The sequence below is a fragment of the Equus caballus genome, chromosome 20, assembly GCF_041296265.1.
Source record: "Equus caballus isolate H_3958 breed thoroughbred chromosome 20, TB-T2T, whole genome shotgun sequence".
Lineage (NCBI taxonomy): Eukaryota > Metazoa > Chordata > Mammalia > Perissodactyla > Equidae > Equus > Equus caballus.
Window position 1 is genome coordinate 35,308,267 of NC_091703.1, and position 25,986 is coordinate 35,334,252.

Genomic DNA, 25,986 nt, shown 5'->3' on the forward strand with positions numbered 1-25,986 from the left:
ATAGCAGTTAAGTTCATGTGCTCCACTTCGGTGGCCCATGGTTTGCAGACCCAGGTCCTGAGTGTGGACCTAGCGCTGCTCATCAAGCCATGCTGTGGCAGCATGGCACATAAAAATAGAGGAAGATTGGCACAGATGTTAGCTTAGTGACAATCTTTCTCAAGCAAAAAGAGGAAAATTGGCAACAAACGTAAACCAGGGCCAATCTTCCTCACAAAAGAACACCAAAACTTAGTATTTTACACAAATAGAATTGAAAAAAATCAATAAGAGAATTTGTTACAAATTCTTGGACCCAGTACTTTTTAAAAAACTGTTTTATTGCAGTATGACTGACATACAAAATGCTGTAGATATTTAACGTATACAACTTGATGTGTTTGGAGATAAGTATATACCTGTGAAGTCATCATCACAAAAACTTATCCATCACCTCAAAAAATTTCCTCCTTCCCCCTTTGTTTTTGCTTTGTTTTCCTGATTAATTTTTTATTTTCCGTTTTGTGGTAAGAGCACTTAACATAAGATATATCCTCTTAGTACATTTTTAATTATGCAATAAGTATTGTTCATCATAGGCCCTATGTTGTATAGTAAATCTCCAAAACATTCATTTTGCATAACTGAAATTTTGTACGCTTTGACCAACATCTCCCCTTTTTCCCCTCTCTCTCTCACCACTTCTATTCAACATAGTACTAGAAGTCCTAGCCAGAGCAATTAGATAAGAAAAAGAAATAAAACATATCCAAATTGGAAAGGAAAAAGTAAAGTTATCTCTGTTTGCAGATGACATTATCTTATATGTAAAAAACCCTAAAGACTCCACAAAAACCCTCACAAAACTGTTAAAACTAATAAATGAATTTAGCAAAGTTGCAGGATACAAAATCAACATACAAAAATCAGTTGCATTTCTATATGCTAATAATGGCTTATCTAAAAAGATTAAGAAAACTATATCATTTACAATAGTATCAAAAATAATAAAATACTTAGGTATAAACTTAACTAAGATGGTAAAAGACCTATACACTGAAAAGTAGAAAAGACTGGTGAAAGAAACTAAAGCAGACACAAATAAATGGAAGGATATCTCATGTTCACAGTTTGGAAGAGTTAATCTTGTTAAAATGTCCATACTACCCAAAATGATCTACAGATTCAACAAAATCCCTATCAAAATCATAATGGCATTTTTTACAGAAATAAAAAATCCTAAAATTGATATGGAACCACAGAAGACCTCAAATAGCCCAAGCAATTTTGAGCAAGAAGAGCAAAGCTGGAGGCATTACACTTTTTGATTTCAAAAATATAATACAAAGCTATAGTAATTAAAACAGTATAGCACTGGCATAAAAAAGAGATATATAGACCAATGCAACAGAACAGAGAGTCAAGAAATAAATCCACACATGTATGGTCAACTGATCTTTGATAAGGGTACCAAGAACACACAATGGGAAAAGAATAGTTTCTTCAATAAATGCTGTTGGTAAAACTGGATATCCACATATAAAATAATGAAGTTAGATTCTTATCTTGCACTATGCACAAAAATTAACTCGAAATGGATGGAAGATTTAAACATAAGACCTGTAACCATCAAACTCCTAGAAGCTACCATAGGGAAAATGCTTCTGGACCTTGGTCTTGGCAATGATTTCTTGGCTATGAGATCAAAAGCACATGCAAGAAAATAAAAAATAGATAAATGGGATTACATCTTACTTAAAAGCTGCTGCACAGCAAGGGAAACAATCAATAGAGTGAAAAGGCAACCTACGGAATGGGAGAAAATTTTTGCCAACCATATATCTGATAAAGGGTTAATGTCCAAAATATATAAAGAACTCATACAACTCAACAACCGAAAAAAACGCGAATAACTAGATTACAAAATTGACAAAGGACCTGAGTAGACATTTCTCAAAAGAAGACAAACGAATGGCTAACAGGTGTAATGAAAAGATGCTTTGCAAATCAAAACCACAATGAGATGTCACTTCACACCTGTTAGGATGGCTATTATAAAAAAAGTAAAGTATAATAAGTGTTGGTGAGGATGTGGAGAAAAGGGACGCCTTGTACACTGTTGGTGGGCATGTAAATTGGTGCAGCCACTATGGAAAACAGTATGGAGGTTCCTTAAGAAACTAAAATACAGAACCACCATATGATCCAGCAATGCTAGCTCTGGGTATATATTCAAAGGAATTGAAATCAGGATCTTAAAGAGATATCTGCACTCCCATGTTCATTGCAGCAGTATTCACAATAGCCAAAACATGGAAGTAATCTAAATGTCCACCAATGGACAAATAGATAAAGAAAATGTGGAATACACATACAATAGAATATTATTAGAAAGAAGGAAATCCTCCCATTTGTGACAACATGGATAACTTGGAGGACATTATGCTAAGTGAACTGAGTCAGACTTATATTGCATGGTCTTACATGTGGAATCTAAATAGTCAAACTCATAGTAACAGAGAGTGGAATGGTGATTACCAGGCACTGGGGAGAGGGGGAAATCGGGAAGTATTAATCAAAGGGTACAAAGTTTTGATTACACAAGATGAATAAGTCCTAGAGATCTACTGTGAGGCACAGTGCCTATATCAACAATATTGTCTTGTATACTTAAAAACTTGCTAAGACGGTAGATCTTATGTTAAGTGTTCTTATTACAAAATGAAAATAAATAAGAGAGTAGGATGAAACTTTTGGAGGTAAATGGCATAGATTGTGATGATAGTTTCATGGATGTATACTTATCTCCAAACTCATTAAGTTCTATATATTAATTATGTACAGCTTTTTCTATGTCAAAAAAAGAAAAAAACCAAGTAGTATTACAAATAAATCATAGAATCAGTTAAAAACAAGATACAGTTGAACTTGGAAATTTAAGAAGGAGCAAGTCTAATGAGTCGAACAGCTGCTGTAGGAAACTGATATACCTTACTACAGTTCCATAACATTTTTGAATTATGTGTTTAACTGGTTGAATAATAAAAGATAAAAGGAAAGGCCCAAATATCAATTGACATTAGTTTTAAAAGTCCCTCACTATGAATTCACAATATAGTAAAACACTATAAGCTTTCTAGAGTTTATAAAGACATGGTATATTCCTATTTTGATCATAATGCACGTGTAACTTTGAGTTCTTTTCCACCTTTTATTACATTGTGAAGTATAGATTTAACCATCTTCACAATGGTCATTCCTAATTATAATATTATAATATGTTGGATTAATCAACTATACTCTGCCTAGCTGTTCCTCCAGAGTTATGTGTTTTGGCTTTTTGCTAGATATTATTATAGTATACAGCATTTTCTCATATAAACATGAATGTATCTATTTCTTTATAACCCCAACAACATTGAGTTTTGTCTTTTTAAGTCTAATATAAATGTTGTCGTATTTTTTTTCCGAAGAAGATTAGCTCTGAGCTAACATCCATTGCCAATCTTCCTCATTTTTGCTCAAGGAAGGTTAGCCTGAGCTAACATCTATGCCAATATTCCTCCACTTTATATGTGGGTTGCCTCCACAGCATGGCTCACGAGTGGTGTAGATCTGCATCTGGGATTTGAACCCCTGAACCTGGGCCACTTAATCAGAATGCACCAAACTTAACCACTATGCTACAGGGCCAGCCTTTGTCATTGTATTTTTAATTTTTATTTCTTTAGTAGTAGTTGAGCCTTAATCTATTTCTGTTGGCATTTTCTGTTGTGTGAATTACCTAATATCAGGACAGCACTTCTCTTATTAATATCATCTATCAATTAGTATACTTTAATTTTTCCTCAAGATCCTCTAGTATCTGTTTATATCGTGGAGAGATTGTTAAGGAATAAATATTAAATTTTTTCCCAGTAGGAATCAGAAACAGAAACAGAAATGGGAAAAAAGTAATTTAAATCCAATGGACTTTAGAAGGTAATTTACTAATGGATGATCAAAGTCCCTTCAAGAAACAAAACCAAAAAGGAAAGAAATAATGAAATATGTTTAGAACATGGGAAGATACAAAATAAAGAAATTACTGTAATTTTTCTGGATGATAACAAAATAGTCATGCATTTTAGTGGGTACCTCACAAAAGAGAAATTTAAAGAATTTTTTAAAATGGGAGATCATTATGTTTAAGAAAGATAATTAAAAAAGATAAAAGCTTCCTATTGTTTAAACAGTTGACCCATTCTGTGGCTTTCATTGTGCTTTCTCTTTGGTAGCTCTCTGCTTATGAAGACACAGGCTTTAGCATACTTTCACATTCTTATCCAGTGCAAAGGTAAGGTTGAGAGTATTTACAGAAAGTGGTAGAAGGTTGTGCTTTTTTCCATCACCACTTCTCTTTTCTCCAAACTGAACTCTCCTCATTTATAGCAGTTACAATGTATGTTTTTAAAAATGGCTAAGTTTTCTGTTGTTCTCTCTTAGTCAATGCAATTAAATTTTCCTGCAGACTATCAGTAATCTACAAATGCTGAATAATGGGAAATAACATGGAATGAGAAATAAGAATATTAAGATTTGCAGAGCTTGATATGCTAACAACCAGATTTAGCAAAAGTCTTCATACACTTTGGTGTTCAGAAACCATTCATATTGAGAAATGGGAATGGAACTTACTGAGGATGCTCTCGATATTTTCTAAAATACAAACTGAAATAAATGTTAGAGTAGTTTCGCTGGTAGAAGATTAAGGATTTCCCTAGCATGCTCATCTCCATTGACATTAGCAGTCTAAACCTTCCAATATCTGGTACTCTGAGCCAGGGGCAAAAAGATTATATTTATTCTTTTTAATTTCATGAGTATAATTAAAATTTTATACTAAATAAGTTTCTGAGAAAGGAAGAGAGAAGATCAAAGAAAAAATGAATTTTTATATTTGAAAAGTTGAACTTATTTAAGATAGAGTTTGCAGAAGTTCTTCACACTTGTAAATGGTAAAGGGCATTAGTTAATGAATGCAAAACTTACCTCTGGTTGCTGAATGTCTTCCTAAAATAAAACATAAGCAAGTGAGTGTGATGTGGTTTGCTAAAATGCTTGATAAAAACTTTGTTTAGGCTTAAAGTATCTTGGAGCACTAAATAATATTAGATCATTTATATTGATAAATTACCACATGCCAAGCACTTGTCTAAGAACTTCATGTGACTGATATTATGTATTTAATCCTCAGCAACATTATGATGAAGATTCTGAACACAGAAATTACCCAAGGTCACACAGCTAATAATTAGTGGAACCAGGATCCCCCAGCACCCAGAATCTAGTCTTGCTTTGAAAAACTACTTTTTGGTCAATTTGTCACCATTATCTTAGAATTGGTCTGAGTCTCTTAGACTTTGTTTTGGTGAGGAAGATCTGCCTTGAGCTAACATCTATTGCCGTTCTTCCTTTTTCTGCTTGAGAAAGATTGTTGCTGAGCTAACATCTGTGCCGGTCTTCCTGTATCTTGTATGTGGGATGATGCCACAGCATGGCTTGACCAGCGGTGTGTAGTCCATGCCTGGGACCCAAACCCATGAACCCTGGGCCACTGAAGCAGAGTGCGCAGACTTAACCACTACACCACTGGCCCCTCTCAGACTTTTTTGGGTAATATCATGCTCTTATTTCCTTTATTTCCTTTAATGGTGGACCTGAAACTAGAATACAGATGTTATACTCTAGAGTCCTCATGTAATTCAACCTCCTTCCAAATTTTTTAGAAAAGAGAGAGGAGATGACCTACTTTCATTTATTGAGCATCTATATGTTCCAGACACTATATTAGGTGCTGGCAATAGAATTCACGATGGAACACTGAGCTGACCCTTGAAGAATTCAATAGTTTACAAAAAAGAATCAGCCATCTTAATAAATTATTGCACCAGTATAGTAAGTACTCTAATAGAAGTGTGGACAAGGTGCTTTAGGAACACAGAGGAGGAAGTACCACTTTTATTCCCTTTTCTCTCAGCTTCTCAAAGGAGTTGATACATTTTGGGAATTGTCAAGCTCTCCCCTTACGGAAGAGCCTGCTTGTAATGGAAAGATGTTTCTTTAGCAGGACACAGGGAAGGGATAGAGCATGGTACAATGGGAAGGGCACTGGTAAATGTGTTATGGAAAAAAGTGAAAGGTAAAAGTAATGTAAAAGTAATGGAAGAAATTATAGAAGAAGGTCTTCATGAGGTTGAGGTTGGTTAAGAACTCAAACCTCCATAAGCCAAACCACAATGTGAAAAACTGATTACATGTGATTACATCATTTTTTAGGATTTCTATTCAATGAAATACACAATAGACAGATTTTAGAGGTAAAGGACAGACTGAGAGAAGATATTTGCAGTATCTAAAAACTGGAAAACAACAATTGAGATGTATGAGTGGCACCTGAAAACCAATAAGAAAAAGAGAAAAAATCCAATAGAAAAGTGGCAACTGATATGAATTCAAGCTCAACAAAAGGAAAACTGAATGGTTAACATGTATGTGATGAAGTGCTCAAACCCACCAGGACCAGAAAAGTGCAAATTAAAGCAACATTGATATAAACTTTCTCCATCCTAATTGCAAAATTTGCAAATGGCATGATTCAAGATGTTGGTAGGAATGTGGGTTGCCAGTCATGAATTGCGGGTGGGAATGTAAACTGTACAGCAGTTGTGGAAATTATCTGGCATATGCGTATGAACTAGTAATCCATTTGCCAAACATATCTCAAGGAATTCTAACTCAGATCCACAAGGGATCAAATCTCAGGACGTTCAATTACAGTGTGTTTGTGACAGTTAGGCATTGCAGATCACTGATGTGTCTACTACCAGGAGAATGGAAATATGAGACAAGCATTCTCTGTAATACTTTACTCTATGATAAGCAAACTATGTGATGTATCTATAGCAACATGGATAGATCTTTAGAGATATTAAATGCAAAAAAGGAGAAGAATGAGATATAGTTGAAATTACACATACACACACAAATAAATGTTACAGGTTATTTAAGTATAGAATATTTAAGGACAAACAATAATCAGAGTAGTTGCATATACTTGTACTGGGACTGAGGACTGTGGATGAAGGTGAAAAATTTAAAAAGCAGAAGAGTGTGAATTTTAAATTCACTTTGATCTGATTTCAACTCTGGCTTTGCTTAATAACTGCATGGATTTGAATACATTATTTAACCTCAATATACATGTCTTCCTGCTTCTAAAATGGGGCAAATAATAGAATTATATTGGACTTTAGGGAAATAATATATGCAAAGTTCTCTTTTCTTATTATGTGCTCAGTGCATATCTTTTCCTTCTCTTCTTTTTCTCCAACCCTCTCTTTCTAGGGACACCACCTCTGTTTATCTGCTTTTATTCAAACATCATTACATTAACTTTTATTTAATCTTACTTCCTTTATCTTCTGTTCTTTCTCATCTTGTTATGTTCTCTTCTATTTTTCTCTCCACTCCCATTTCCCTTCATACGTACTTATACAATTATTGTTTTTGATGATAAGCCCCTCTAATCACTCTAGTGAGACTGCTGATTTAATCTTTTCCTCTGTCTCTGGAATTAAGAAAATACTTCACTATGAAATGTATTATGCATGCATAAGAGTTTAGATATGTTTGTATATACTTTAAAGAATAATATCCATCTACCCAACATCCAGGTACCCCTAGCTGTGTGCCCTCCCCGATTGCATCTTTTCCCCCATTACACCTTTCCAGTTCTTGCTTGAATTGACCATGGTCCTGAATTTTGTTTTAATCATTCCTGATGTACTCTCCGTTCTTTTTACATATTAATGCATTCTTCATTTGCTAAACATTCATAAATAATCTAATGAGATTATGCTTATGTAAAATTGAAAGAGGTGGAAATAACTGAGTCTAAATTTGAACCTATCCAGAAGTGAGAATAGAAAATGCAAAAAATTCCCCAGAAGGCTCTGAGAAAACTGTATTTGAGAATAAAAAAACTTACCAAAAGATGTTACAGATAAGCCTAAAAGTAAGCCAAAGAAATAAATAAAGTTAGGTTTTCTACATCAGTTACCCACATCTTATCTAATCTTTGTTTGGGAAACATGTACACTTTTAGGGAGTGCCTCATCTTCAAAGTTAGTTGGTTGTAATAAAACATACTGAGTGCAGCATATCTGACTTTAAGAATAGCTCTAATTCTTTGGTTTCTACGAACATTGTTTGGTAGACCTGGAGAGGTGCTGGGGTGGGTGTGGCTGCTTCTAGTTTTTCACTTCATTTCTTAACCCAGAGTTAAAAAACCTTACAGTGAACTAAACTTAAAACATTTACTATATCCCTACTTCTCACTGTTTTTTCTAATATCATCTCTTTTTATCTTCTATCTCTCTGTTCTTATTTCTATCACTGAATGCATAAATGTGTGAAATGCTAATTTTTGTTCTTTGGGAACTATTTTCAGCTTATCAGGACATTTCTCCCTTCATGTCAGAGCTGTTTTTACTTTCTAAATGTATCAATAACCTGTCAGGAGAGAGAGGAGACTTGTGATCTAAATCTTTTGTGTGACAATGTTGGTCTTTCATACAATGTTCAGAGTATTCTACAGTAACTCAATAGAAAAAGGGAAGTTGTTGGAAGTCACTATAGATATTTCAAAAATAAGACACATTTTAAAATCGCTTCCATCTAATACATGGTGAAAGCAGTCTGTGTTGATTATATACTTTTCATAGGGCCACCAAATCCTTCACAACAGGTTCTGTGGCATTACAGCCTCTACCAGGAAAGAGATTACCATCCTTCTCTTTTCTCTTTTCTTTCAGCTTTTGAAAACTCTTCATTGACTGTTAAAATCTGCCCTACTTTAAAATTTTCTGTCCCTAGTTTCTTATTTCATTCTTTTTCTTCTCTTATTTTAAAGTCTATTTTCTATCTTCTTTTCTTTCCTTCTCATTATTTTGGGAGGCTTTTTATTTTCAATTAATAATTCTTTACACAATCTTTGGGGACATTTTTCTTCTTTTAGTCACTCAGTGGAATTTATTTTGTTTTTTTAAATATTGGCATCTGAGCTAACATCTGTTGCCAATCTTCTTTTTCCTGTTTTTTTCTTCTTCTCCCCAAAGCCCTCTGGTATATAGTTGTATTTTCTAGTTGTGAGTGCCTCTGATTGTGCTATGTGGGATGCCACCTCAGCATGGCCTGATGAGTAGTGCCATGTCCACGCCCAGGATCCGAACCAGAGAAACCCTGAGCCCCCAAAGCAGGGTGCATGAATTTAACCACTTGGCAACAGGGCTTGCCCCAGTCATTGGGATTTTGTCTTACAAATTTCTCAACGACTGGAAAGGATTTTATGTAATATGAAACCAAAGGAAATAGAGAACCATGTGTCTCAGGTCATTCAGAGCCAGAGAATAGAAAATGATTAGCATGTGGAATGGTTCTCATATGTTTCAAGAGACTAAAATACACCAAACTGAGAAAGAAACGAGCAACTTACTGCTATAAGTTGAACAGATTTCTAAAAGAAAAAAATACACATGAATTCGCTTTAAAAGATTAGTATTGCATTTTTGGGATTAATAAGTACTTTCTACAACATTCCTTCAGTATAACATAAAAAAGGGGACATTTATAGATTGTCAGTTTCCTCCCAATGAGTAATTGTGACATTGAAAGAGATTGACATCCCATAGTATTCTGAAGAGCCCCATTGTGGGTTCCATGGTCCCCAGCTTGGAAGAACTGCAGAAAGAGTAAATGGACGGAGCTCATTCTATCCTTTCACGCTTCTCCATCTCCTAAGTAGTCTCATTCATATCCCTAAAATTTTCTCCTTTATGATTTTTTCCCTTATTTACACACATTTGTTTTCTGAATTGCAAGTGTTGGTTTGTATTGACAGTCTTTAGAAACATTTTTCCAGACTGTTATTACATTCTATTTTTTATAAGTGAGAAATGATTATACTTTAAAGAAAATTTAGTTATATAGCAGAATTCTGAGGAATGAGGAGTGATTATCAAACTTTTGGAAGGTTAGAAATGAAAGCCCTCAGACACCATAGAAGATCAAAATATACCTGGAAAGTGTCTTATCTAAGTCCTGTCGTTTTTACTGAAATATGTTACATAAGTATACAAATGCTTTTGGTCTAAGAGGAGACTAGACTTTTCTCTAAATGCTTTAAAATGAGGGAGATTAAAAATTCACATGATTTTTAAATTTATAATTTAGTTTTATGAAAGTAATACATACATATTCTTAAAACTTCAAATCATTTGATGAAAATAAGAAAAAACAGCAATATCCCGACTTAACCTCTTGATTCCTATTTCCTTCCTTGGAAGAAACACTTGTAACATTCTTTTGTTTGTGTGTGTGTGTGTTTACATCTATTTTTCTAAATAACATATTTATAGAGCTATTTCTTTCTTTCTTTCTTTTTTTTTTTGATAAGATTAGCCCTGAGCTAACTACTGCCAATCTTCCTCTTTTTGCTGAGGAAGACTGGCCCTGAGCTAACATCTGTGCCCATCTTCCTCTACCTTATATGTGGGATGCCTACCACAGCATGGCTTTTGCCAAGCGGTGCCATGTCTGCACCTGGGATCTGAACTGGTGAACCCCAGGCCGCCGAGAAGCAGAACGTGCGAACTTAACCACTGTGCCACCAGACCGGGCCATATAGAGCTATTTCTTGATTTATAAAACTCCATACTAATTTTTGACTTCTTACGAGGCTTTATTTCTCTTATTCTCTCCTCTTCCCCCACCATGCACATTCCCTCCTCCAATCCTCTCTATATAGTTTGTCACAATTTTTGGTTAAATTAGTATACTCAGTGATTACATTGTCACAACACAAACATCACCACAGTTAAGGCATAGACTATACTAGAGGTATATTGTGCTTAATGTACAAGTCTTTGTATTGTCTGTACTTAATCTTTTCCTTTTTTTTCTTAAAAAAAAGTTGCCTAGTTTGTCCTTTGGGTTTTATGCCAATTTAAACGTCACTTTCTGTGCTTTTAAAAGTGGATGAAATGAGAGTGTTTGAATTGTTACGTCTTCCTGAAGCCCCCTTTAATACTTTTCTCTTAGGTGGTTTTACAATTGGAGCTGGTAAAAGCCAGAGTGAGCAAACGCCTTTCACATCACTGGGAGATTAAAGCACGTTAGAGATAAAAGTTGAAAAAGGAATCAAGCAATGGGTTCTGGGGTTTTACCTAAAGGGAAAACATTAATATAAGCTGAAGTGTAGTTTGCTTGAAGATTATTCTTTTCTTCTAAAGAATTCTTTTCCAGAGTAATTTTTAAAACCAGAAATAATAATCAGAGAGAGCAAAAGGATTTCCAAACAGGAAATCCAAATTAGATATAACAGGCGCTAACAGGAGACTAAGTTAGATTTGAGAAACAGAAAAGGAACTTACTCACGACTGGTTCTCTAGTTGTAACTGAAATACAAACACAAAGACGACAATAAGTGTTGTTCTATGGAGAAGAGAATACGGCTCTCCTAACAGTTTCTCATTATCAGCAAGATGCAAAATTCACACACAATAGTTTAAAAGTTGAGTTTGTCATAATGCATGTGTATATGTTTTAAAAATTAAAAGTTTTATTGGCCTATTAGGAAAAATAACCTTTTGACTTACTCCTTCCTACCCCCAATTCCCTCCTCTTAGAGGCAAACACTTTCAAATCTTTTAGGTGTTTTTCTTTGGTGTCATTTTTATCTATTTTTAATTAAAATTCTTACAGTGATATTTCTTGTTTCATCAAATTTATAGCTTGCCTATTGATTTGCTATTATGTATGATGTGGCTTTAACTTTACTCTGCTCTTTCACAAATGCACTCACCTCTCTTTTTCTTTTGATCCCATCCTGTCACAATTTTTGATTAACTTAGTAGTCAGCGTTTGTGTTATTTTGTCTGTGTGAATACTCTTCACACTTGAGCCAAAGTGTATACTTTGATTACATTTCCTTTGATTGTTAGTATTTTTTTTTTATTCTGTGAAGTTAATCTCTACTTTTTACTTTACTTGGTTTATCCTTCTGAATTTATGCCCCGTTTTATCCTTTTACTGTAATTTTAGAGGTGTTTCAGGAGGGAGGAGAGGAAAACATGTATGTTTAGACTGCTAAGTTAAACCAGAAAACCACTTTAATACTCTTTCAGTTTTATGACACTGAGTTGGTAACAATCAGAGAATTCAAAATTCATGTATCCAAGTCTATAGAATAGCATAGAAAAGGAGCAGAAAAGGAATATTTGGATGGGTTCCAAATTAAAACATAAACACAAATAAATACAATATTGAGAATTGCCCAAGGATAGAACATAGCTTTAATCATCATTTATGGCATAAATTATGAAGTACATTACAAAATTCAAATGGATTTCAAAATCATTTAGCTTTTATTTTTGTGATAGTAATAAATGTAAAAGTTTATAGTCAATTAACTTAACAGACTTCTAACAACAACAACAAAACCCAGGTCTACCTTCCCATCCCTCGCAAATCCAATTTTGTCTTGGCAGAGAGAAGCACTTTAAATTTTTAAAATGTGTTTTGCAGCATAAATCTCCATCTTTAAAAAAATCACTTGTGTTAAAGTATAAATATAGACAGAAGAGTGCTCAAATCAGAAGTATATATATCAGTGAATTATCCCAATGGAAGCACAGCCATGTAACTACCACACATATTAAGAAATAAAACATTAGCTGTATCTCAGGTCTCCTGAGGCATCTTCAAATCACTGACTTCCCCCAAAGGTAATAATTACCCTCCTTCCCCCAAAGGTAATAATTAGTGTCACTTCTAAAACCATGGATTTTGAACTTCATATAAATGTAGTCATGGAGTGTGTATTTTTTGGGGGTCCTTTTCACATTAGGTTTATGAGATTCTTCTATGTTATTGCTTTTTAGTGTAGTTTGCTTATTTTCATCATGGTATAGGATTCTATTGTATGAATATATCACAATTCATTTATTCATGCAACTGTTGGTGAATGTTTGGGTTATTTTCAGTACATGGCTATTATGAATAATGCTGCTTTGATCTTTGTCACCCATTTATCTTGGTGTACAATGTATATACCTACAAACTTTGTATAAATCTAGGAGTAGAATTTCTGGTCATAGAGTGGTTTAACTTTAGTATATAAAATCAAGTTCTTTTTCAAAATAAATGCACCACCTTGTACTCCCATCAGCAGTAGGGTAAAGTTTGTACTGCTCTCTACTCTCAACAACATTTGGAATTGTTAATAATTTTAATTTTAGTCATCCTTGTAAGTGTGTATGATATCTCACTGTGATTAATATTTGTATTTCCCTAATGGCTAAAGATGTTAAACACCTTTCCTTTTACTTTTTTTTCTTTTTCTTTTTGGCCCATTTGGATATCCCCTTTTGTAAAGTACCTTTTCAACACTTTGAGGATTTTTATGTTGCACTGTCTGTCTTTTTCCTACTGATTTATAGAATACTTTATATTTTCTGGATTTTGGCTCTTTTTCAGATATACGGGTTATACATATTTTCTACAACTCTGTGTCTTGCCCTTTCACTCTTGAAATGTTGTCTTTTGATGAAGAGAGGTTCTTAATTTTAATATATATCCACATTATTTTTTTCTTTAGGGTTACTGCTTTTTGTCTCCTGTTCAAGAAATCTCTACCTAACCTATCAAGATATTCTCCCATGTAATCTTCTGTAAGCGGTATTGTTTTACTTTTCACATTTAGAGCTAAATCTGCCTTGAATTAATTTTGTGTATAATGTGAGATAGGGATTGAGTGATCAACCATCCCAATTTGCCCGCCACTGAGAGGATTCCTGGGATGCCAGACTTTCAGTGCTAAAACCAGAAAAGTTCTAAGCAAACAGAGGTAAGCTGGTCACCATGATTAGGTGATCAAGCTTAATTTTTCTCTATTGATATTAAATTGATCCAGCACTATTTATTGAAAAAAAAACTTTCCTTGCTCAATGCAGTGACACCTTATTCATAAATAGTTTCCAGATATTCATAGAATTGTTTCTCAATTAGCTGTTCTGTTCCTCTATGTGTCTGTTTTTATCCCAAGATTACTCTGTCTTAATTACAGTAACTTTACAATAAAGCGATATCTGATAGAGTCTAAGTTTTCCACCTCGTTCTTCAAGAATGTCTTGCACTCCATGGGTTTTTGCTCCCTGCCCCCACCCCCTTTATAATGTATGTTTTAGAACCAGTTTGTCTGAAAGCTAATGATGTTGAACATCTTTTCATGTGCCTGTTGGCCATCTGTATATCTTCTTTGGAGAAACCTCTGTTTAGATCTTTTGCCCATTTTTTAATTGGGTTGTTGGTTTTTTTGTTGTTGAGATGTATGAGTTCTTTGTATATTTTGGATATTAACCCCTTATCTGATATATGATTTGCAAATATCTTCTCCCAATTGTTATGTTGTCTTTTCGTTTTGTTGATGGTTTCCTTTGCTGTGCAGAAGCTTTTTAGTTCGATGTAGTCCCATTTGTTCATTTTTTCTTTTGTTTTCCTTGCCCGGTCAGACATGGTACTTGAAAATATGCTGCTAAGACGGATGTCAGAGAACGTACTATGTTTTCTTCTAGAAGTTTCATGGTTTTGGGTCTTGCAATGAAGTCTTTAATCCATTTTGAGTTGATTTTTGTGCATGGTGTAAGATAATGGTCTACTTTCCTTCTTTTGCATGTGGCTGTGCAGTTTTCCCAACACCATTTATGGAAGAGACTCTCCTTTCTCCATTGTATGCTCTTGGCTCCCTTATCGAATGTTAGCTGTCCATAAATGTGTGGGTTTATTTCTGGGCTCTCAGTTCTGTTCCATTGATCTGTGTGTCTGTTTTTGTGCCAGTACCACGCTGTTTTGGTTACTATAGCTATTGCAGCATGATTCACAATAGCCAAGACTTGTGCCTAGGTGCCCATCAAGGGACAAATGGATAAAGAAGTTGTGGTATATATACATAATGGAATACTACTCAGCCATAAGAAATTATGAAATCCGGCCATTTGTGACAACATGGATGGACCTTGAGGGTATTAAGCTAAGTGAAATAAATCAGAGGGAGAAAGTCAAATACCATATGATCTCACTCATAAGTGGAAGATAAAAATAACAACAAACAAACACATAGCATTGGAGATTGGATTGGTGGTTACCATAGGGGAAGGGGGGAGGGGAGAGGGCAAAAGGAGGGATTAGGCACACATGTGTGGTGATGGACTATAATTAGTTTTTGGGTGGTGAACATGATGTAATCTACACAGAATTCAAAATATATTATGATGTACTTCTGAAAGCTATATAATGTTATTATCCAATTTTAGTGCAATAAAAAATAAAAATTAAAAAAAAGAACCAATTTGTCAATTTTGACAAAAACAAAATTTGTTTGGCTTTTGATTACATTGAATCTATAGCTCAAATTTTGAAGAATTATCATTTTTTACAATATTGAGCTTTTCAATCGATGAATATGATATTATTTGTCTTTAATTTCTCTTAATAAGGTTTTATAGTTTTCTATATAAAGGGCTTGCATAGATTTTATTAGATTTATTCCTAGATATTTATTACTTTGATACTACTGTAAGTGGTATCCCTTCTTAAAATTTCATTTTCTAATTTTTTTCTGCAGGTATATAGAAATATAGTTCTTTGTTTATATTGACCTTGCGTTTAACAACCTTGTTAAATTCTCTTATTAATTCTAACAATTTGTCTGTGGAGTCTTTGGATTTATTGCATGCACACTCATATCATCTGAAAAAATGAGTTTGATTTTTTTCTTTCAGATCTCAATGCCTTTTATTTCTTTTTCTTACCTAATTGAATTGGCTCGGACCTCTGGTTCTATTTGAATGGAAGAGAGAATAGTGGTCATGCTTGTCTTATTTCTTTTTCTTTCTTTTTTTTTTTTAAAGATTGGCACCTGGGCTAACAACTGTTGCCAATCTTTTTTTTTTTTCTTTCTGCTCTATCTCCCCAAATCCCCGTGTACACAGTTGTATATCTTAGCTGCATGTCCTTCTAGTTGTGGGATGTGGGACGCTGCCTCAATGTGGCCTGACGAGCGGTGCCATGTCCACGCCCAGGATCCGAACCCTGGGCCACCACAGCAGAGCGTGGGAACTTAACCACTCGGCCACAGAGCCGACCCCTTGTCTTATTTCTTATCTCTAAGGAAAAATTTAAAGTTCTTTTCATTAAATATGAGATTGCCTGTATTTTCTTAATACTCTTTTCTTATTAAGGAAATTCTCTTCTATTTCTAGTTTGCTAAAATTTTTTTAAAAGTTGTGATTGGATGTTGAATTTGTCATAAGCCAATATGACCTCAATAAAATAATTTAAAAAAACTTTTCCACATCTATTGAGATGATTATATGATTTTTCTTCTTTATTCTGCTAATGTGGTATATTGGTTTCTTATTGCTTCTGTAACAAATTACCATGAATTTAGTGGCTTAAACAACGTGAATGTATTATCTTATAGTTCTGGAGGTCAGGCTCCAAAATCAGGCTCAATGGACTAAAATCATGGTGTTGGCAAGACTGTGTTCTTTCTAGAGGTTCTAGGGGAAACTGTTTCCTTGCCTTCTCCAGCTTCTAGAGGCCGCTTGCATTCCTTGCTTCATGGTCTCTTCGTCTGACTTCACAGTGCATCACTCCAACCTCTCTGGTCATCATTACATCTCTTTTCTGACTCAGATTCTCCTGCCTCCCTCTTAGAAGGATCCTGTGATTACATTGGGCCCACCTGGATAACTCAGGATAATCTTCCCATCTCAAGATCCCAAACTGAATCATATCTGTAAAGTCCCTTTTGCAATACAAGGTAACATACTAACAGGTTATGGGGATTAGTACACGACATCTTTGGGGCAAGAAGGAGCATTTTGTCTACAGTATGTAGTGAATCACGTTGATTGATATTTGATGATAAAGAAATATTGGACTGTTGGAATCTAACTTGGTTGTGACATATATGACAGAAAATATACTTTATAATTTTTATTCTTTGAAAGTTGTTGGGACTTGCCCTATGGCTAAGCATATGATCAATTTTTATAAATGTTCTGTTTATATGTTAAAATTATACGTCTTCTGCTAATGTAGGATATAGGACTCTATACACATTTATGGTATCTAATTTGTTAATCATGTTGAAATCTTTTATATTCTGTGTGTGTATGTGTACTTAGTTTAGCAGTTAGTGAGAGAGAATTTTTTAAATCTCCTGAATGATTGTAGATTGATCTTGAAGTTTTTATTGCTTTCATGGTTTGCTTTATATATATTTGAGGCTATGTTATTAGATATATACAAATTTAGAATTGCTCTATTTTTCTGGTCAGTTGAACTTACTATCAATGTTTTTTTGCCTTGGTCAACTGAAATTAATATATCTATAACTATTCTTTTTAGGTTGAGAGTTCTGTGATATTTTTCACCTTTAAATTTCAACATTTCTCTGTCCTTACATTAAAAATTTTTTAATAAATATATATGTGGGTTTTATTTTGTGTTTTTAATCTAGTCTGATCCTCCTTATGTTTTAAATGGAAGAATCTGATCCATCTGTAATTCAAGGAATTATTGATATATTTGAGTTTAAAACCATTTTGCTACATCCTTTTCCATCCATAGTACCTGCTTTATTTCTCTCTTTCTATCTCCACCTTCTTTTCCTTCTCTCTCTTCTTTCCTTTCTTCTTGTCTTCTTTGTCTTTACATTAGTGGATTTTTTGGATTATTTCATGTTATGCCCCTTTAGATTTGTATTTTTCTAGTTATTACTTTAGAGATTACAAGTTGTATCCTTGGCTTAGTATTACTATTTTTATCTCTAATGCTCAAAACAAGGATGCTTCGTTTATCCTTGTATCTATTATTTATATTATTACTTTCATTTATTCTAATTATACACTCATATAAACATGAACACACATTTTAAAAACCCTCAAGATGTTATTGTTTTGCAGTCAGTAGTTATTTATTTTACCTGTGTATTTTCTTCTTCAGGTTTGTTATTCTTTACAGCATTTTTGGAACTTAGAAATATTCTAATTAATTTTACCTTTTTTTGGACTAAAATTGTTTTTATTTTATATTCATATTAACAAAAGTTTGGCTTTGTATGGAATTAAGTGTTGATAGTTATTTTCTGTCTCTGTGTTGAAGGTTTCATTCCATTTTATCCTGGCTACTGTTATTTTTATTGAGGAGAGAGCTAATAGTCTTACAGTTTACCTTTGAAGGTACACTGATTTTTTTCCTCTGCTTTTAAGACTTGCTTTTTGATTTTCTTAGCAGTATTATTCTAATAACCCTACTTTTTTTTCCCCCAAACTTATTCAGTTTGGAGTTAATAGTGATTTTTGAATCTGTGCCATCCTATCTTTCTGTGCTTTTGGAAAATTTCTTGTTCCAATATTCCTTCTTCCCCATTCTTTCTCTTTTCTCTCGTAGAGTATCAGTTATACAAATGTTTGACCTTTTCTCTGTAACTGGTATTGCTCCTATATGCTTTTCTTTCTTCTACATCCTTTTGTCTCTCCATGCTTCATTCTAAAAATTTTCTTTTGGTCCAAAGTTGGTTCTTTGAAAAGACTAAAGAAATTAGTATCTCATTAGTGAGAGTGATAAAAAGATGTAGAACACACATTTACCAATACTAGTAGTGAAAAATAGGACATCACAAAAGGTTCTACATGATGATGTTTAGCTCTCTTATTTGAACCTGCTACACCATACACTTCACTTTTCTCACTTTTTTTATCACATTTTGCTAAAAATTATTGTTCTGTGTTTATGTTATTGTGACCAGATAAATACTATTGAAATGCAACCAATTTATCAGTGTGGTTTTACTTGAGTTCTTTAAAAAATTTTAATTTTACTTAGAATTTATATTGCCTTTTTCATTTAATTTTCTTGGCAGTAATCACTATTGTATCTCCAAAATTAATGTCTGAAGTGTATAATCTCTTAGTTTGTTGAAACATATCTGGGTGTCTGTCCAGTTTCTTGTCTTTCAAAAGCATCTTCCATGAATCCCTCAGTATTTCAGCTGGATCAGTTGATCTTTTGCAGAATAGTAGTCATCTCAGGATTTTTATCACTAACAAATTGGGAAGACACAGTTTGATCTTTGTATTGAATTCCATGTTTTTTGGGATTTCTTGAGTTTCACTTCCTCAGTTTATATCTTTATTTTATGAAGCACATTCTCCAGTTACTTGTGGAAAGAGCACATGAGAAATGAAAATGTTGATACCTTACATTTATGAAAAAATTTTCATTGGACCTTAACAATTGCTAGATAGAATTTTAGAGGGTACATAATTCTCCATTGGAAATCTTTTATCAGAATTTCAAAGCGCTATTCCATTTCTTCCCCCAAGTTTCCACTGTTGCTTTTGAGAAATCTGATACTATTAGGATTCCTGATCTCTTGTGTTTGTCAACTTTTCTTTAGTCCTAGTTTTCTGAAAATGTGTGATGCTAGCTTTAATGTGTGTCTTTTTTCCTTTCATTGTGCTGAGCACTTGGTAGACTTTTAATTTTAGTACTCGTGATACTAAAATCTGGGTGACTGTCTCATCTCTGTCTCTAGCTCTCTTTTTTCCTTCCCAACAAATTTTTTTTGATGTTATGTCCTGTTCTCCTGTTATACTGGAACAGATCTTTTGGAGCTGTTCCTTTGTTTTATTACTATTTTCTTTGGTTTGTTTCATATTATTAATTTAACTCTCTGGAAGTTATTATTTTTAATATCACCTTCCATCATTTTACAAATTATTAATATGTCACTTCTATGTATTATTAATAGTCTACCTCCCATTTTTTGAAATTACTTAATATCAACCCACTCTTGATTTATTAGTGCAATATCTTATCTTTTATATATCTTAATTTTTTTAAGTTTACAGTAGTCTCCCTTATTTGCAGGAGATATGTTTCAAGACCCCCAGTGGATGCCTGAAACCATGGATAATACTGAGCCCTATGAGAACTTTCAACTTTTCACGTACAGGAAGCACTTTATGGCTTCTCTTTGGCATATCCAAATGCCAGCATCACTATGTACTTTGAGGGTATTCTTAAGTAAAATAAAGGTTACTTAAACACAAGCACTGTGATATTGTGACAGTCAGTCTGATAACCAAGATGGCTACTGAGTGATAATCGGTGGGTAGCTATACAGTGTGGATACGCTGGGCAAAGGAATGATTCATGTCCCTGGTGGGATGGAGTGGGACTGTGTAAGATTTCATTATGCTACTCAGAGTGGGGTACAATTGAAAACTTATGAATTGTTTATTTCTGGAATTTTCTATTTAATATTTTCAAACTGTGGTTGACTCTGAGTAACTGAAACCATGGAAAGCGAAACCATGGATAAAGGGGGACTACTGTACATTTTTTTCTCCAAATTTTCTTTGTTTCCAATTTCCTATTCACTGCAGGATTGTGTACTTTTTGGTTTTTTGTTTTAGAGTCTGTCCTGCAATGTCTTGTGATCCTTGGAACTCCATTTATATTGAAAAATGAAACTCTAAATAGCTGATCTTACATGCAAGGGTACAAATTGCCACCTGAGCAAGTCAGATTCCTTTGGGTGACCCTTGATATAAGAATCTGTAGGTCTTTTCTCTGGTAGTTCATTTTTTCCAAGCATGGGTTCTGTATTTTCTGAATTTTTTGAGTACATTGGGAGGAAATGTAGGATCTAGACCATTATTTTGTCTCTGTTAGTGGATGTCACTCTGATTTTACCTGTACATGGAGTCCCTGAAATCTGGGTTCCTTTGATCCAGCCTCTCCTGAACATAAACCATTTTTCTTCCTCTCTATTACAATGTGGGACCGAAGTAGAAGCTTGACTGAGAGGAATGGAAGAGATGGTTTATGTAGACTTGTTTTAACAAACTTTCAGCTAATCATTTTATCTTCATTTCTACCTTCATATGCTTGACTAAGTAAATGTTACCTGATCCCTGGAAATCTTGAGCCCTCTGGCTCTGCTGTTTAGAATTAACCCTCTTGAATTTTCTTAGCATTCATGTTTTGAGGATCGGCTAAATTTATTATTACTCATCCATCTGCTTTTCAGCTTTAATAATTTTGTTTCAAAGTTTCTTCTGCTTATTTCTTTTGTTATTTCTTAGACATCATAGTTTTGCTTTAAAAAATTTTTTTCTCTCAATTTATTGTGTTTCCAAGAGTTCATGGAGGAAACTGAAGTTTTTCAAGTGTTCATTTTCAAACTTAGTACCCCAGCAATGCTCTTATAATGATGGGCTTTAAGCTGTTATCGCAATCACTATAGGAGCAAAATATTTTCCTATTCCTTAGATATCAAAGTATACTAGTAATAAGAGAGGGAAGAGGAACTTACTGGTTTGTCCTGAGGTAGTCCCTACAGAAACAAACACAAATAAACATGTATTCTAACTTAAAGTTGTAATTACCATTTTCTCTAATTCTCTAAATGGCAGATTTACAAAGCTAGAAATGATGATAACCAAAGTATGCAAGAATCCTTTGTAGGTGGTTATGATAGCACAGAATATTTGAGATTCAAAAGAGGAACTTACTGTTGGGTTTTGAAGTCACAACTGAAATAGGAAAAAAATGGGCGTTGATTGTCTATTAGAAGATTAGATTTCCTAAATATCTTTCTAAAATCAATCTATTGAATGTAAAGTTTTCATGAATTATTTAAGTTTAACTTTTCTTATATCAAAGTACATTGTACTTACTTTAAAAGTGAAATTATTTAAAGTAAATTAAACCACCAGTTCTCTGATGCATCCCTTCTTACCTCCTTTACACTTACACTCTTTTTCTGAGGGGGGCTCTAGAACTAATATTTAGTTATAGAATGTATGCTATTTCATTATTTTCCAAATTTGGATAGTGTACATTGGCTTCCTACTATAGGCAGCAAGGATTTACCTCTTTTTATACCTTTCCTCAATTCACTTCCTCTCTCCCTGTTTTTCCAGTAAACCAGCTCACCTTTTTAAGATAAATCAACATATTGTGTTAGCAATACCATGACCATATAAATAATGTTCATTGTCGAGTCATGTATTATACCAGCTTTCCTATTCAAAATTTTTTCTCTCTACTTGATTCTTGACTTTTGAGGGGCTTTCTTTAAACAGTTTGTTGTGTTTATGCCTTTTAGTATTCTTTTGTTTTGTTTTTAAAGATTGACACCTGAGCTAACAACTGTTGCCAATCTTCTTTTTTTTTCTTTCTGCTTTTTCTTCCCAAATCCCCCTAGTACATAGTTGTATATTTTAGTTGTGGGTCCTTCTAGTTGTGGCATGTGGGATGCCGCCTCAGCGTGGCCTGATGAGTGGTGCCATGTCAGCGCCCAGGATCCGAACCAGCAAAACCCTGGGCCGCCATAGCAGAGCTCGTGAACTTAACCACTCGGTCACAGGCCGGCCCCATGCCTTTTATTATTCTATGTCAGTCATTTTAGTGGATTTGTGTAAGGGAAGAGAAGAAAGGGCCCATTTTCAATTTTCCAAATATGACCTCTGATGCTCTTTTCACGGGTGATTTTACAAGCAGACATGGTATTATCTGGAAATCTGCCTCACCATTAACAGACCAAATCACCTATACATTAAAAACTGGATGAGAGGGTACTGATGCATTCTAGGATCTTTCATAGAATACAAAAAATTCCATCAGTTCGATTTGCCTGAGAGAAGGAGATTAATATTTTCTTTCCCTCATATATTTTAGTCATTAATAAACTTGAATTTATGATAACCTGAGAATGCCAAAATTTCTGTGCAACTAGGAGACCAAAGTAGATTTGAGAAATTGAAAATGAACTTGTGTATAGATTATTGAGTCTCAACTAAAACATGAATAAAACAAACACAAAATTGTTATTTACCTATGAAAAGAAAATTAGTTTTCTCTAACAGTCTTTTTGATTTGGAGCACAATGCAAAATTGACAGGTTCAGATGTGAATTAAAATTTACTTGCTTTCATTAAAGTAACATGTATTCTAATATTAAAAAGTTAATGTTGTAGGCTTAATGCGTCAGTCCCCTACCTTATCGATTTATAGTCATATTTTGTTTCCCAAATGACAAACAGGTAATATTTAAATGCAGGCCATTTCTCCTAAAATTTATGTAAATATTTGAAAATAGCTTTCTGAAAATATGAAATCTTTGACTTTTAAGTTTTATACAGTATCTGCTGACTTCATGCTCTCAAAGATGAGGCCTTTTTTTTCCATAGGCATGAAGGGAAAAGCTGTTTCTCTTGTTTTTAATGATTGGCACCTGAGCTAACAACTGTTGCCAATCTTCTTTTTTCTTTTCTTCCCAAAGCCCCCCAGTACATAGTTGTAAATTCTAGTTGTGAGTGCCTCTGGTTTTGCCGGGTGGGACGCCGATTCAGCACGGCCTGATGAGCGGTGCCATGTCCGCGCCCAGGATCGGAGCTGTTGAAACCCTGAGCCCCGGACTTGGAGCGCACGAACTTAACCACTCGGCCATGGGCCAGCCCGAAGCCTTCTTGTTTCTCCTCTTAACACTTTACCTTCTTATTTTCCTATGTTAGGTAACATTCTGGATGACCCTCAGTGAGTCATGCCTTTGTATAATGCACTTTCTGTTTGTGAGGGAAGAATCTATTACTTGTTTCTAGCAAATAGAATATGATTAAGGTGAATGGATAATCAGTCCTATGATAATGTTACATTATATAAGTCTCAGTCTTAGCCGACTGGAATGAGGCATTCTCCTCCTGGCTTTAATGAAGCAAGCTGTCAAATGTGAGAAGACCACTCAGTTGACTCAGAAGAATGTAGGAGACTTATGAGATATGGTGAAGTGGTCTAGGAAACATGAAATTGTAGTCATAGATGAATGGTGAGAAAAAATGGGGTAGAAGCACTAAAGGAAATATTAAAGGGAATAAAAGGAAAAAAGCAGAGTTATAAAATACCAATCAGAAAAAAGGAAAAGAAAAAAGGACAGGTAAGATAATTAGCATAAATATAGTAAGATGACATTTTTAAGCCCAAATATGTAAGTGATTTTATATTTAAATATAAATTACATTAGAGTGAAGTGAATACTCTAATTAAAAAAATTTTGGACTGGATTAAAAAACAAAATGCAAATATGTATTGCTTGCATGTTACACCTTAAATATAAGGATACTGAGTTTGAAAGCTATAGCATGGTACATATACCTCATGGTAAAATATTAAGCTAAACAGGCCTAAGGCAGAAACATTGCAAGAGCTAAAGATTCTTTTATTTGGAAAAAAAGAGCCAATCTACAAGCAAGATATAAAATTCTGAATTTGTATGCCTCTCTCTCTCTATATCTCTATATTGTGCACACATAATGAAAGAAAAAGAGAAATAGGTGAAGTTAAATCATAGTGGGAAATTTTCATGTGAACTTTTCAGTATCTTTCAGATGAAGCAAAGTTCAATGAGATGTAAAAGATTTGACAACACAGTTATCATGTAACTGACTGTTAGATTATACCATATAAAATTATAGATACTCATTTTTCCATGTGTAGAATTTCAAGTGTTCACTTCCCCCCTTTTGGCATTGGAAGTTTTGATAAAAATTATCATTCTGTGTTTACGTAATCATGAGCATAGAAATACTTGTCATTTCTTAGACAAACTGTAGCTATATTTTTATTTCAGTTGTTTTACATTTTATTTTCTTTGGAACTTGTGATTGCCTTTATTATTTCATTTATTAATTTCCTTGCAATAACTATGAATGCATCTCCAAACTCAAAGCCTGAAGTGTATAATACTTTAGTTTTTTGAGAGATATTTGGGCATCCATCAGGCTTTTTCCTCCTTGAGAGAGCTGAGGAGTCTTCGATCTTCCAGCTGGACTAGCTGATACACAGCAGAGCAGTTGTCTTGGGATTCTTTTTACTATCAACCTGTTGTATGAGTCAAGGTTCAACCAAATAAGCAGAACCAGCAGGAGATATATGTTAGAGGTTTATTGCAAACAATTGGCTTATATAATTATGTGGGCCGGCTTGACAATTCTAAAATTTTTAAGGTAGGCCATCAGGAGGGGCAGGCTGGAATATTCAGGCCCAGGCTGAGGCTGCTTTCTACAGGGGAATTTCTTTTTCATTAGGGAAGCCTCAGCTCTGCTCTTAAGGCCTTTCAAAGGATTGAATTCAATCCACTTAGATTATCTAGGATAATCTCCCTTACTTAAAATTAAACTGTGAACTTTAATCATATATACAGAAAACCTTTACAACAGCACATGCATTAGTGTTTGAATACTTGGGGACTATAGCCTAACCAAGGTGATACATCAAAAGACCATTGCAGTCCACCTTTTGTCTTTTTAGCACTGATATACATTTCCTTAAATCTCCAAATAAAGACAATAACAGTTATACTTCCACTTCACATGATACAACTTTCATGCATACAACCAAAAACATGCTAAGTTTTTCCCCAGAAGAGTATGCAAGTCCTTGGGCAAAGTTCACTCTTCTCCTTTGATATCCTGTAATTTAAATTTTGTGATATAAAGTTAAGTATTATTAATCCATCTCATGTTAGCTGGTGAGTGGATGAGAAAGAAAAAATTAAAATATTTGGTTAATATGTATATAAACATATCCATAAAAAATAAGGAAGAAATATAACAATTGTAGTCCTTGTTTCTGCAATTGGTCATGTGGTTGTAGCTAGTATCGGCAACTACCTTATTCTACTACCCATTCCATATTTCCTTGGCTTTTAGCAAGCACTTCAGCTGGCTATTTTTGTTTTTGTCTGGTAGGGTGACCCAAACTTTCATTTTTGAGAGGTCTGGGCCATTAACGGTCCTGCTTGAATTGGGTTGTTTTAGTTTTCCGTTGACTTTA

At 34.1% G+C, this 25,986-nt stretch overlaps 1 protein-coding gene across 5 annotated transcripts in view; it reads left to right on the forward strand.

The window, feature by feature from the left end:
* LOC106782300 (uncharacterized) overlaps window positions 1-25,986 on the forward strand; it is a 246,797-nt gene that overhangs the window by 75,612 nt on the left and 145,199 nt on the right. Inside the window, exon 4 of one of the 5 annotated variants that reach the window (XM_070245382.1) lies at window positions 13,676-13,748. The exons of 3 other annotated variants lie outside the window; for them this stretch is intronic. In XM_070245382.1, coding sequence (XP_070101483.1) covers window positions 13,676-13,748 — 73 coding nt within the window. Of the gene's footprint in view, window positions 1-13,675; window positions 13,749-20,016; window positions 20,189-25,986 lie in introns of those variants that run through there. One more of the 5 variants, XM_070245383.1, reaches the window with a different exon arrangement.